Below are 14,308 nucleotides of genomic sequence, written 5' to 3'. Positions count from 1 at the left end.
AAGAAAAACAACGTCCGTTGACACAGAAAGGAAATAAACAAAATCAGACAAGCTCAGAGGAGGGAAGGAGAGTTAGCCCAGAGCACAGAGCTGCTGCAGCGACTGACGCTGGTACTCGTAAGAAACTGTTACAAAACTTCGTGTGTCACACGTGTCGGAAACTTTAGCGTGTGTTTACAAATTCCGCATAAAAATGCCATTAATATTTCTCACGTGAAATTGTTAAAAACGATAATAAGCTGTGTAGGAAAGGTCAAAAAAAAAAAAAGGAAGAGTGGTAACCTGTGACATGTTCAGCGGTAGCTAGACTGTTAACTAAAATACTAGCTATATACTACTATATAAACACAACATATTTAGCTCGAGCTAGCTACTGGTTTCGTAGCTAACTAGTTAAATTGGAAATAGAAATGTATGTAAGTGTTTTCTAGGTAATGCAACCTTACCTTTTCAGTTAACCAGAGCTAACTGTAGCTGACATTACATGCAAACCAGTTGAAACGCTTCTTAAACTGTTGAGATCACAGGTTATTTCTCTCTCTGTTGAAATGACTATCACTATGTGTTTTCCTGTGGCAGGTGGTCAGGATCGGGTGTGTGTGCAGGTGCAGCAGCTGAGCACAAAGTGGACATCACTTGACACCATGATGACGACTAAGAGACTAGACAATTTTGAGGTGGCTTGTGAGTGGGCTTCATGCACCTTCAAGGGCCGCACCATGGAAGAGCTGAGTGACCATATGTCACTGCATTTAAAGGACTACCTGGGAGACAAAGATGCCCTGGAGGAGCTGGGTAAGTGAGGCGGACAGTTATGTACATGGTGCACATGTTAAACAACCACTAACAAACACAAGAGGTCAGTATATGTCAGTTGTAGGACTGGGCAGCATCAAATTAAGTAATATTTTTTTAAATGCATGGATGCACAATCATTAATTTAAGGTGTTCAGTGGTTCAGACAAACGGGTGGAAATCTTTGATAATCTCAATTTGATTCAGAAGCAATTCTGGACTCAATATTATTCTTGATTTAATAAAAAGAAAGGTTAACTCTATATTTCGGCTACTACACCAGTACTCCTGCAAATGAAATATAACTGACAGTTAACTGGTCTTGACGGGGGTCACTGTCTGACTAGCAGAAAAAAGCAGAGAAGGTATTTTTATTTTATTTAAGTTAAATGCATTAACTTGGAACCGTCTTTAGTCTTTTTCCTCAATGAAAAAGAACGAAAGTGCTCATTATCTGATCAACATCAATAATATCTTGTTAGTAAAAACAGAAGTTGGTGTGAAGGTTTAAAGGGCGGGAAAGAAAAGAAGACAAAAAGCCACATTCTGCTGTGTTGTTCTTAATGTTATGTCTACAGTAACATCAATATCAAGTAAAGCCATTGTTATCCAAAATGCTTATTTTCTTTACCCACTAAAGCTGGTTGATGTTTTGTAAAGAGCTAGAGTATGTGTTGGTCAGCTGAATATAAGACTAGACTAGAGCCTGTTTGAAGGAATTTATCAAATACACTGACATCACTTACATTTGGTTGGTCAAAATTTGGGACTTTTAGTTTTCTGCCCAGCTCTGCTCAGTCCAAATCTGTACTCCCTGTACATTCAGTAATAACCGTCTTTTCTTCATTGCAGTAATTACTCCTTCCCTCTCTTTGTTTAGATGAGTATGCTTGTCTCTGGAACGGATGTGAGTTTCTATCTATGGGTAGTCCTGCGGAACTGGAGGTCCACGCTTACTTCCACAACTACCACGGTAAGCTGAAGTTTGTCGGGTCACAGCTGCTCAAGTCCCGTCCTGACCTGCCCAGCTGCAACCAAGGCTTACACAGCAACAACCTGGTTCCTGAAGGATCAGATGGATATGTTTGCCAGTGGGAGCACTGTGATGTAGGTATTTGTTGTTTAAGTTATTCATTGGTCATCAAATTATTGCTTTCAGCGTGATCATCATAAGATTTAATTTTTGTCTTTCTACAGAGTACATTTAACAATCCTGAATGGTTCTACCGACATGTGGACAATCATGTTGAAAGTGCTGAGCCACAGTCATTTTCACAACAGCAGCAGGCTCTCTTCTGCCATTGGACAGGTATGACTGACTAAGAAGAGGTTAAAGAGATATTCCTGGTTTGTCCAAATTTACCTGCTCTCACATTGTGTGATGTATGTTTACTGTCTCTGTAACAGGCTGTGACGCTTTCTTCAAGATCAGGTATCGTTTGAGAGAACACATGCGGAGCCACACTCAGGAGAGACTTGTAGCCTGTCCTACATGTGGCAGCATGTTCTCCAGCAACACAAAGTTGTTTGACCACCTCCACAGGCAGGCCGAGCCAGTGGGTGAGAGGAACACATTGGTTTGTAAAACTTTCCCAGGATGCTGATGTTTAAATGTTTTGCATAGATGCTGATATCTGCACATGTACTTATTCAAACAGAGTCGCTGGTGTGTGAACATTGTGGCAAAGCTTTTTCCAGCGAGAGACTTTTGAGGGATCACGTTCGTCAGCATGGTAATAACTTTCTACAGTTTTAACATTGATTTACAGTTGTTAGGGTTGGACTGGTCAGATTTAATAAAGGACGGTTCTGAACTTCAGGCAACATTTGAAATGTCGTATCTGTTCCAGGCGTTATAACTTTTATCATGGTAATGTAGATGAAAAGCATAAATAGGAAAATTTTCAGTCTTGATCAGATTGTCCTGACTAATTATTTTCAATTACTGAAGGAGGTTGTGTTTTAAAATTAATTCTTAACTTTGGAAACAGCAGTTTACAAAACAGTCTCATCTCAAGGTCCATTTAGTAGCTGTTCTGGGGCTTTTAACCATGTCAGATGGTCTTCAGCAGATGGAGCCTGCTGAATTGTGACAAAACTGTAAATTAAACAAATTTATTAAACATAAATTTCAGCACTTTAAGGAGTTGAAGGAGAAAATTCTTTGATTTATAAGTATTAAATGTATGAAGTTTCATCCATTTCACATTCTTTTCCGTTGCAGCACATTGTTCCCTGACATACCATTAGGCTGGAGTTAGACTGTTCTCTTATTCAAATTATAAAGGAATTATTCATTTTTATTAAATAGGATTTTAGAATAAATAACAAAACATTGGACTCCACAGTTAAAATAGTTAATGGGGGATCACTAATGACCCAAGGTGACCACATGTTGCACAGTTGTTAATCAGCCATTTGGCAGGTATCACATCTAATTATTACTTTTGTAACTTTTTATTTAACTCCCAGTGAATCAGGTGAAGTGTCCCTTCTGTGACATGACCTGCACCACTTTGGCAGCACTGAAGATCCACATCCGGTTCCGCCACTGTGATGAGCGACCGTTCCCATGTGACTTCTGTGACAAAAGGTAGATCTTCAAAACAGTTGACTAAACATCCAGTTGACATCAGCTATATGCTGTGTACAGCCCCCTCTAAATTATGTCCTCCTCTAAAATTGGTATTAAAAGTTGTGATATCAAGTTTCTTTAAACTGCTGTATCATAAAGGTTATCATTCATTACCTATGTTTAAATGAGTAAACTTTATTGGTGTAGCATTTTATTTGTATAGCACTATTCAAAACAGGAGTAGCAAGTTCCTATACAGAGGGAAATATTTAAGTTATAAGAAATGTTGCCAGTAACACTGATGTTCACTACCATTAGTGTTTCCTCCATCCTCTGCCACTTTCTCCTAGAATTTTACTCTTTGGATCCTTTTACTGTATATTTTCAGTCAAAATAGCCCCTATAATATCTGCTACATATGGACACACTTTTGATTGGATCACCAAACAATGGAAAGACCTTTTAGTAACTCTTTGTGTTTAAGGGTCTTTGGTATATAACTAATTTGATTTGAGGAAAATCCATGTTACAAAAAATGCGAACAAATACAACAAAAAGGAACAACAACTAGCACTTAGGGATATTAACCCAAACAGTGAGACTGTCACTGGCCCCACGTGTTAATTACAGTAGATTTGTACTGAGAGAGTAGACAGTATAGAATCTATCTATGAAAAATTGTAAATAAATATTGTTAGTAATTATAACCTGTAACCTGTAAAATGGTATTTAAGAATGATAAACTTTGATATGTTTCTGTAATTGACTCATATCACCATCATAAAATAATGTTGTCACATTACTATTCTTATTCATCTATTTAATTTTTGTTTTTACAGATTTAAGAACCAACGCGATCTACAAAAGCACACAGAGGTCCACAATGAGGGCACAGTGTATCACTGTACTGTGGAGGGTTGTGATTACTCTTGTCACACATTCCAAACTATGAGCCACCACTTCAAGAGAGTACACGAGGTTTGTTAGCACCAACATAAAGTGAAACTCAGTATTGTACCATGTTTTTTTTAGACGTCCAACATATTATAAAAATATAATGATTTTCCATTCATTATTTTCATTAGTCATTAGTCAGTAGTTAAGATAATGCTCTGTTACTGACATTAATCATGATTTGTTTGACCAACAGGTCGGGGGGATGTCCAAATATAAATGCCATATTTGTGATAAGGTCTTCTCCTGGTGTTACACTCTCACACTTCACCTTCGCAAAAAGCATGAGCTGAAATGGCCCTCTGGACATTCACGCTTTAGGTAAGTTATAGCGGCCAATGAGCGCTCAGTGCATTTACATGGCAGCTTCATCCAGTCTGATTATGTAAACTAGATGCCTTCACACATGGGTCGAACATTTTGGACCCAATTTAAAAGAGACTTGTGGAAAACATATCTGAACCTGAGGCGCACACGTTTATTGTTTTACAAAAGAGAGACCTGAGAACAGTAAGATCTGACCCAAATAAACCTGAAAATATATAGACTCGATCCAAAATGTGCTTGATCCTTACAGACCATAACTGAGAGATAATACAAACAAAGGCAGCAGTGTGATGCACTATCAAAGAATTTGATCACTAACCAAGCAGCCATGGTGGAAAAGACCAAGTATATAATAATATTAATAATAATGATAGTAATAATAGTGATGATGATAATAATAGTAATAATGATGATAATAATGATGTCCTAAAAATGAAGATAAAGTCATAGAAACTCCACCTGATACCTTGTATGCAGGTCTATTCAGGTCCACTTTGGTATCGGACAAATTGACACACAGAGCCAAGACCCACTGTGACAGCATAGTGGTAGGATGAAAGGAGAGGTCATTGCGCCTGTCGATACATCCTCATATTCAAAATAATTCCACCCAGAAAAGTGACACAGTCACCTCTAAAAGTCTAAATAGGTGAGTTACTACTGCTGCACATTTTAATATTTGTGGAAATTCAGACACGTTGACCCTGTAATGAAATGCTTTCCTGCATCCTGAACCCTCCAACATTCATGGACACTCAGGAATCAGTGTATTTCACCACTACTTGGGTTGGGGGTACAGATGTAATCTGATTCAGACCCCGCTGCAGAATTACAGTAACCAGGTTACGTTTTCACATATTTTGGAGTTATTCCTGTGTGTCTCCATTTTGGACAGAACCTCATAGCATCCTTGAAACTGTCTTTCTAACCAAAATTATTATGAGTTTTGAGTTGATGGATAAATATGTGTTGACAATATTGCTTGTGAGAAATCTTTAACTAAGCAATGACTGAAAAAAGAGATACTTGGTGTTCATGTAGTGGAGGTAATTAATTTTAATGAGGGAGCCCAGAGTGATATACTTTTTGAGATGTGATTTAATATAAAAAAATATTTTCTGTTTTCTCCACAGATACAGAAAGGATGTAGACGGCTTCCTAAAAGTAAACATGGTACGATTTGAGACTGTTGAGGTGACCAAGGAGATCATGAAGAACATGGCCAAAAAGCCACAGAGCCTTCGGAAAAGTCCTCGGACCAGCAGCCGGAACAAGAGGGCTGCAGTCACGCCAGAGAGCGGCCGAAGCTCTCCTGCAGGATCCTCCTCGCCCTCCTCCAGCTCCTCCTCCTCATACTCCTCAGAGTTCTCTGGAGGTGAGGACGTTTCGTCGCAGCCCAGCCCCAGAGGCAGTGACTCTCCTGTCTACTGTGTGATGAGCACCATCCCTCACATTGAGGACGAGCCTGGAGGATTATCTCAGGAGGACTGGATGGTAGTGGGACATCTGGAGCCGTTCAGGCTCTGACAGAGGTTGCGAGGGGCCTTGGCATGGACGTGGTTTGATTGACATTTGCACTGGGTGAAATCACAGATGTCCAGTGTAGGCTCTCATGCAGCTGTTATGCAATGACATTTTTTTGTCTTTTTTAGTATATTTGGCTGTGGAGCTCTCAATGGAGATAATACTGGAACTATTTTTTTCTAGCCAAAGCCTTGTCATGCTCTCCAGTGTTTGTAGTGATGATACATTGAGATTGTTCTCTCTACACTGGTTCTAGGGGACCACACATTCACCATAGCAGCTCTTACTAACTCTAATGCCTCAGCTTAGCTTTGTGACGTCTTGTGTTTATGAGATCGCCTGTTAAACATGCAGTAGATGACTCTTTCTGACAAATTTTACATGAATGAGGTAACAGCACTACAAAGCAAGGTCAAAGAAATGATGTTCTTTACACACCATGTTCCATTTTCTGTGATAATTCCATGATATTCTCCAACAGAGGATTTAAGAGGACATTATTTTTTATTGTAGCCTTGGAATGTTGCTTAATTTTATTGTTACATATTTTAAATACATTTTTATAGAAAAGTGAATTTTTGTTGTGGTTTTTTTTTCCCTGTAGGAAGGGCAGTGTTGATAGGTTGGTTGGTCCACCACTTTGGTCCAGACTGAAAGATCTCATCAACTATAGGGTGGATTTCCTTTTCATCTAGCGACTTCACCAAGTCAAAAAATTCCAACACTTACCTACAAAACCTGGTTTACTTTGCATTTAATGCTAGTAAGCAAAAGTAAACAAGCGAACACACTAAACTCAAATTCTGAACATGATAAACCTTAAACCTGCCAAAGGTCAGCATGTTAGCATTGTCATCGTGAGAATGTTAGGATGTTGATGTTAACATTTAGTTCAAAGCACCATTGTGCCAAAGTGCAGCCTCACAGAGCCACTAGCACGGCTGTAGACTCTAAATTTAGCTTGGTAACATTTTTTAAAATGTTTTCTTTCCCTGTAAACATGAACATTGATGCCACTGGACCAATTAATATCCCACTGAATCTATGTAGGCTTGTCCATGATCATTTTTGAGCTTAACCTAAAAAATGTGCAAGCACATGTATCTCAATATATTTAATCAAAGGCGTGATTACAGTGTAAGAATGACTGTATTGTTCTCATAATCAATTCAAGACCACCATGCTTTATTAAGAATCTTTATTCCCTAATTAAAGCTGTCCTTGTTAATAGTACTTGAGACATTAATCAAAAGCTTCTCACTTTCACTGTTTTTTTTTATATCTAGGACAGTGCAGAGACCCACTGAATTAATGCACAGATCAGAATGACCAATGAACTTAGCAGGCATACTGTAAATGAGTGATTGTTGTTGTTGTTGTTGTTGTTGTTGTTGTTGTTGTTGTTGTTGTTGTTGTTATAGGAATAGCTGCTCTACTTCTTTGTCAGACCAACTCAGGAGACTCATTGTCCCAGGTAGGATGTTGCCAGAAAGCCAGGATGAGGGAGTTGCTGTCTGCAGTGGTGGAGATGACAGTTTTCGTGACATGAGTGTAGAAACTCCCTCCCTCTAAGGTAAGCAGTCTCCTGCTTCCTCGAAGAAAGAGGATGATAAAGAGGCGGCATAAAGAAATCGGGAAAAGCTTCTTTTTGCCTCTGTCCTACAAGAGGTATCCTGAGCCCTTTGCAGGTATGCAGTGAATAGTCATTTTGTCTAGAGTGGAGATCCTTTCTTTTGTGTATGACCCACGTTGGCTCCCATGAAGCAGTTGGGTAAGGATACATTTCAGCTTCTGGATAAGACATGAGTCCCCCAGGAGCGCCGTTAACATTACATCTACTGCTGTTAGGATACAAGACAGACAAATTACCTATGTTTATATGTGGCACTGGTACGGTGCTTGAAGACGGACGTGTGTGAGTTGTACTGAATGGAGATGGATCAGTGTGCAAAGTCTTAGAAGGATCGAACTGGTCATCTACAATCTCCTGCTTCACCCTCTTCACTTTAATGAAGCTGTCACACTCAAGCTGCCTTTTCCTGTCAAGTGACCCGCCGTGTCTGCCGTCATGTTCAGGAGTCACTGCTCCATCCCGAGATTTGTCTCTGAGAGGCGAACCCTGTGTGGTGTCAGTGTGGTGGTCCCTGTGTTTCTCCTCCTCATCAAGTCTCTCTCTCCAGTGCAGGTTCGGAGGCTGTTCCAGTTTCTCCCTCTTGGTCATATGGCTGTGGCAAGACGCTGGTGAAGATGGGGAAAGGTCTGAGGTTTTTCCTGTTTCACTCCTTTCACCTGTGTTTTTTTGTGCAGGCCGTCCACACGGAGAGTCTACAAAGTGAGAAGCAGATCAGCTTTGATAATATGACACACATCATCCATCCTTGCTTAAGGTATTTCTTACATTGCTGGCCTTAAACTCACCTTGATTTGGATGCATGCAGGAGGGCTGCTCTGATTGCTGGTGTTGTACTGAGTCTGGCAGACTGACGGCAGACGGATACTCAGGTGTCGGCTCTCGATGGTGACTGTTCGGTTTTTGCTTCATTTTCTGTTAAATGATGCATCAAGTAAAGTTTGTAAAGCACAAACTAGTTTTGTTATCGGATTAAATCAAAACCAACTCAAAATGACAATAGATCTGAAATAAAAGATAAAAGTTTTCTACACACATGAACTCCAGAAATGTACAACAATAATTGTCTTGTATGTGTAACTCCTTTAAACTGAGCTTATAAATATTGTCTGTCAACTGAAATACCTTATATAGTCATGTCTGGCTCTAAACCTTTTATTTGTCTTATTGACAAGATAAATAATAATAAAAAATATGAAAACATAAGCATAATTTAAATATATTTGCCACATTATGGCTGCTTTTTATATAAATAATCTCAAAATCTAGTTAAACTGACTTATTTTAATTTCAGACACAAAATTTGAAAAAAAGGCTAAATACTTTCTGAATCTACTTGTTTATGTGACTGAAATTCGAATGCATTTCATCATTACCTCGAGTTGTTTGTGGTAATAAATCTTCCATGCAATGCACACATGCAGAGCACCCCATCTCCCTCGCTTCTGAAACAAACAAACAAACAAAAAACTGTAAATGTTGATTCACTAAATGTTGTTTAATCAGTAGCAATGTAGCGATGACTTTTATAGAGGAAACGGAGGTAAGACTTTAGTTTCACTTTATGTTCCTATGTTTTATTAGCTGTGTCAGATTTAACTGATGCATCTTGGACTCACTGTCCTGAAGGGCTTCTGTGTTGCTCTGTGAAAGGCAGTGACTGGGGTAAAAGACAGCCTTGTTGTTCCTTGAGGAAGGTGGAAATATGACTAGGGAAAATAACATGACATTCAGGTGTCAGTGTTAACATTCTGAATAAGATCACTTCTAAGTTAAATGCATAGACACACATGCTCTTACTTTACTGTCCTGAGCTTCCATTATAGTCGGTAGGATTGGTGGGATGGTGGAGGACTGGTGCAGCATGGGAGCGAAGGCGTGCTGAGGAGTGTGCTGATGCATGTGTTGATGCTGCTGAACCAGGCAGTGCATATATGGAGCAGATTGCTGGAATATGAGAGTGTGCTTTCAGTTGCTGAGCAGGCAGGATGGTATAGTCCAGAGCAGGGGTTTTCTGTTGCTTGTCTGACTCTGAGGTGCTGAATCTAAAATATATCTATCATGTCTGTGTTTATATTTGGCTGAGTTATAGCTCTGAGAAGGAATGCACAAACTGCGAGCCGAATCAGCAGGTCAGATTATAACTTACTTCCTGTCGTTTTTAGAGCACCTGAAACTTTCCCTCATATTACAGTTTGAAAACCTCTGCTCTAGTGAAAAAAAACCCAGTAAGAAACACTTTTCTTTTTGGGTATCCATTTTTAAAAAAAGACATGTTGCAATGTAAACAAAACAGTAGAATCAGTCATAAAATGTTTTAACGTAAGAAGTGGGTAGTTGTACCAGACTGTGGAGTGTGTTTTGCACTGGAATCAGTGGGTTGGCTCCTGCCATACTGAGGCTGGTTGAAGGCCTGCTGGAGTCCGAACGCTTGGCAAGATGGAGCTTTGATTTTTCAGAAGAAAGTTATCAGACCAGCCAGTCACTAGGACGTTCAGATTGTTCTTGATGTCCTCTTCTTCCAGATTAGGATTCACCCTTGCAGCCAAGACACAAACGATAAAAATCATCAAAAACATTCACAGAATTACAATATACATTAGCTGGACGTATTTTTCAGGCAGTTTGTCTTGCAAATCAGATGCAAATGACGGTATCTTGTTAGATTGCATTACACGCAGTAATCCAATTAAGGCATTCAGTGTGTCAAACCATTTAATTAATTTAGGATCCATCCGTTCCAAGGACACATGATTAGTAATGCTGTTAGTGAATGGAGGAGCACTGTGATATGTAGTATATTGAATATAAAACTACAGCCAGAGGAGGCTCCAAGATTTCTTTCTCGTGTTTTATTATGAGTGTGTGTGGTATATATATCATCCTAATAGGCAATGTTTGACTTTACTTTCATCGGAACTTCCAAAACCGCATCTTGCCTGCAAAAAATTAATATATATATATATATATATATATATATATATATTGAAGCTTCTAATGAGCATGAGTGCAAAGTTGAACATAAAATGCTCTTTTGTTGATTTGTGAGTACAAGACATGAATATCTGAAATAATGAATCTATTGATAGGAAATTAATCTAAAAAAAAGAAAATGTAATAATATTGATAGTGGGTTCATTTTTTACGACATTTTTCAAGAAAAAACTCCAACCATTCTCTGGTTCCAGCTCCTCAAATGTGAGGATTTTTCTTTGCTTTTCTTTGTAAATTGAATAGCTTGGAGTTTTGGTCAGGCAACACAATCATGAAAAATAAGTGTTTTTTTTGCAGCTCTAATAATTTTTTTTCATTTTTGCAAGAGCTTCTAACTCACTTAATGTTGAAAAAGAAATCTTTCTGTACTCATTCAGAAGATGGATAAAAACAGTAACACCTTTAAAATATAATTAATTAATATAATTATAATTAATAATTTAAATATACTGATTTAATCTACGTCTGACAGTGTCAGACAATTAAACATCTCAGAAGTCTCTCGAGGATAATATTTATTACAAGACTGTTGTATTGGATTGTCTTTAGAGTGGTGTCTGTGTTTCCAGAGTAAATAATAATCATCCTGGCTCCTTCTCTGCATTTAAAGAAAGGATGGAGGGTGGTGTCGATCTCTTTTCTGTTTCTGAGCTACTCCTCCATCCTGCTGTTTGTGTCAGTGCCCCTTTAACCTCTCTTGGCTGCAACAGTCTAAGAGCCTGATCCCTCCTTTCTCATAAAGACAAGATTAGCTGGAGGTTACACATCCTATGTTCTCTAAATTTCGTCCATGTCAGCGTGCTACAGAAATCTCTTAATCTCATAAAGGAGCTGTTTGTTAAGGAGCGCAAACAGAGTGGATGAGGCATCAGAAACAGCTTGCCGTGTCGTCTGAAGGCACGATGAGTGCAGTTACTCACCTTTGAGACCAAACACCCGTTATCAATTATTCATCAGTTTAAGCTTTGAAACATCCTGAGATTTATTTTTTCATCCTCATTATCGAAAGTTAAGAGATTACAGTTTATATTTAACGTGTGTAAAACGCAAACAGATGAGTTTTACACCTCAGTACTGACTGAACAATTAAATTAAGAACTTTTTAAGCAATAGCAGTAAAGGTTCACTGGTTCCAGCTTCTCAGATGTTAATATTTTCTAGTTTTCTTAGTCTTGTATTAAAGTAAACTGAATATCTTTGGGTTTTAGACTGTTGATAAGACAAAATGAGAGATTTAAAGACATCACCTTAGGCTCTTGAAAGTTGTGATTGGAATTTTTCACTATTTTCTTACACTTTATAGAACAATCTGTTAATTTTATAATGGAAATAACTGATACTTGAAGTCTTCAAAACAGTTAAAGCCCCATTGTAAACAGTTATTAATTGAAAAATTGGTGCTTATTGAAATGAATGATATCAGGGGAGAAATAGTTCCATACACAGAGCAGCCTTGTAAGTACATGAAAACTGGTGGAAAGTCATTTTTATGTGTAATTTCAAGTGAGACATTTTACTTGTTTACCTCCTGCAGTATTTCTCCATTGTAATGAAATGAAATGCATATATTCTATAAATATGTTTCTTACCTGTGTAATGAAGAGACGTAGATGGAAAATCTCGACTTCCTGATGTTTAAGAGTCATTATCCAGTGAATAAGACCCAGCTCCTCAAGCCGGTTAGTCAGCCAGCAAAGTAAAGACAAATACTTCCAATATGTCCTAAAATTATCAGCCACATTAACTACGCTGATCGATTCCGCTATCAGTAGAGTGAATCCTCGTCGTCTTCCCTCTGAACTGACTTCAGTTCAGCAGGGACCACCTGTTGCTCTGAGGCAGTTTTAGCTGTCTGCTGTCCCTGGTCAATTAGTCAGTGTTACTTACCAACACCAGGAAAGACCATTAACTACTCCTAATGGCTTAAACTAATCCCATCAGCCCCCTAAACCTTTCTGATTCAGTTTAGAGAAAGACAGCTTACAGCATGTGGCAACAGGAGGGCATTTTCAAAAACCGACACTGGAGAGACATTGAAAAAATGAATAAGTATGTCACCATATAATGTGCAACTTACACATGTGGGATCAGTGGCAATGCTCTGCTAATGTATCCAAACATTGTGTGTAATGTAACACTTCAAGTCTGCTTTAAGTAATCAGCTCTGGCTCTTAAATATGTGTGTTGTTTTTAATTCATAGTTGTCTTTGTAATGATTGAGTTTTTTGTTTGTTTTTTAGGTATTTTAATAAGTTTAGGTTATTTGACCTTTCACATTTTATATTATATTTATTTCATATTTTATATTAATAATATATTTAGTATTTATCATTATCATGCTGTGTTGAATGTTGTGCTGTCTGTCTTGTTGCACTATGAGCTTGTAAATTTAGATTTACCTATCTTAAGTTTTTTGACATATCGGTATTAGTTGATTAATCGATAAGCAATTGTCAGAAAATTAAGCTGCAACTATTTTGTTTATTGTTTAACAAATTTTTTAAGCAAAAATGCCAAAAAAGGTTTTTTGTCACAGTAAACTGAATTGTTTTGGATTTTGGACTGAGATGAGTTTTTCACTATTTTCTAACATTTTATTGACAATTGTTTTTTTGAGGAAATAACTGTCAGATTGATCGATAATGGAAATAATCATTAGTTGCAGCCCTAGTATCAGGTCTCTTTAAGCAGCTCTGAAATTACAGTCAAAATGAAAAAAAGAATGGCAGACCTCATACAACAGGAATTTATTTATCATTGTTTAGTCTGTATTTTTGATGCATTTTCATAAACGTTCCATTAAATAATATAAATTAATAATTATCACACAATCTCTAGAGTTATTATATAATTCCCTTTACAGTTTTAATACATTTGGAATAATGTTCTACAATACATATTAACTGTGTACATTATATATTTAACTGTTTTATCAATTGGCAACAAGAATTCAAGATACTTTATGGTATTGTACTAACAGGAAATGATACAATAACAACAACAACAATAACAATCAGAAAGCGACTTTAAAATTCCACTCTCTTTCTAAAGAATTTTAATATTTTTTGTTTGATTTCCAAGAGCTTTTTTACTGTGGTCACTGACTTTTTTGAGTATACTTTATTTTGTCACTGTTTCAGTGTGAATACACAATATCCTGAGAACCAGCTTACAATTCATATGTAGTAGGGAACTAGGACAGAGTTAATGGTTTGTTGCACACAAGTACAGTATGACAAAGTTAAGAAAAAAACTTGAATATACTCTGTTTCTCACACCCTAAATGAAAACTACTCGATGTTTAAATCAGTGAATACAAAGCCTTTCCCTTTGGTTTGTACGAATAAATAAGAGGTTGATAAAATATGAATAAAATACTTTAAAACAGTTCACCTCCCTGACAACTGATATTTCATCTAAAGGCAGGACAGATAATTATCCTTTATTGTCTCAAGGGTTGATTTATTTTCATAGATTGCATGTGCTCATGTCTCACATGGAAAACAGAT

At 37.6% G+C, this 14,308-nt stretch overlaps 1 protein-coding gene and 1 pseudogene across 2 annotated transcripts; one reads left to right on the top strand and one right to left on the bottom strand.

Moving 5' to 3' along the window:
• The first annotated feature begins 51 nt into the window (after positions 1 to 51).
• On the top strand, positions 52 to 6,750 carry LOC111652154 (histone H4 transcription factor-like; annotated as a pseudogene). Its single transcript, XR_015437009.1, has 10 exons — positions 52 to 111; positions 580 to 795; positions 1,676 to 1,902; positions 1,993 to 2,104; positions 2,203 to 2,355; positions 2,454 to 2,528; positions 3,268 to 3,388; positions 4,210 to 4,348; positions 4,521 to 4,645; positions 5,785 to 6,750. The product of XR_015437009.1 is annotated as a histone H4 transcription factor-like (transcript).
• Positions 6,751 to 6,883: 133 nt separating this feature from the next.
• Positions 6,884 to 12,631, bottom strand: LOC111652156 (uncharacterized). The gene is made up of 7 exons (XM_023402325.2): positions 12,389 to 12,631; positions 10,149 to 10,343; positions 9,606 to 9,752; positions 9,425 to 9,514; positions 9,182 to 9,250; positions 8,594 to 8,720; positions 6,884 to 8,500 (listed from the first exon to the last, which is right to left on the bottom strand). Exons 2-7 carry the CDS (start codon positions 10,197 to 10,199, stop codon positions 7,638 to 7,640), a joined length of 1,347 nt encoding a protein of 448 aa, XP_023258093.1. The 5' UTR covers positions 10,200 to 10,343; positions 12,389 to 12,631; the 3' UTR covers positions 6,884 to 7,637.
• Positions 12,632 to 14,308: the final 1,677 nt, after the last annotated feature.

The sequence above is a fragment of the Seriola lalandi genome, unplaced genomic scaffold, assembly GCF_002814215.2.
Source record: "Seriola lalandi dorsalis isolate HSWRI2012SDOR001 ecotype SW California unplaced genomic scaffold, Sedor1 jcf7180002053927, whole genome shotgun sequence".
NCBI lineage: Eukaryota > Metazoa > Chordata > Actinopteri > Carangiformes > Carangidae > Seriola > Seriola lalandi.
The sequence above is the reverse complement of the archived record's forward strand: the minus strand, read 5'-3'. Positions and strand labels throughout refer to the sequence as shown.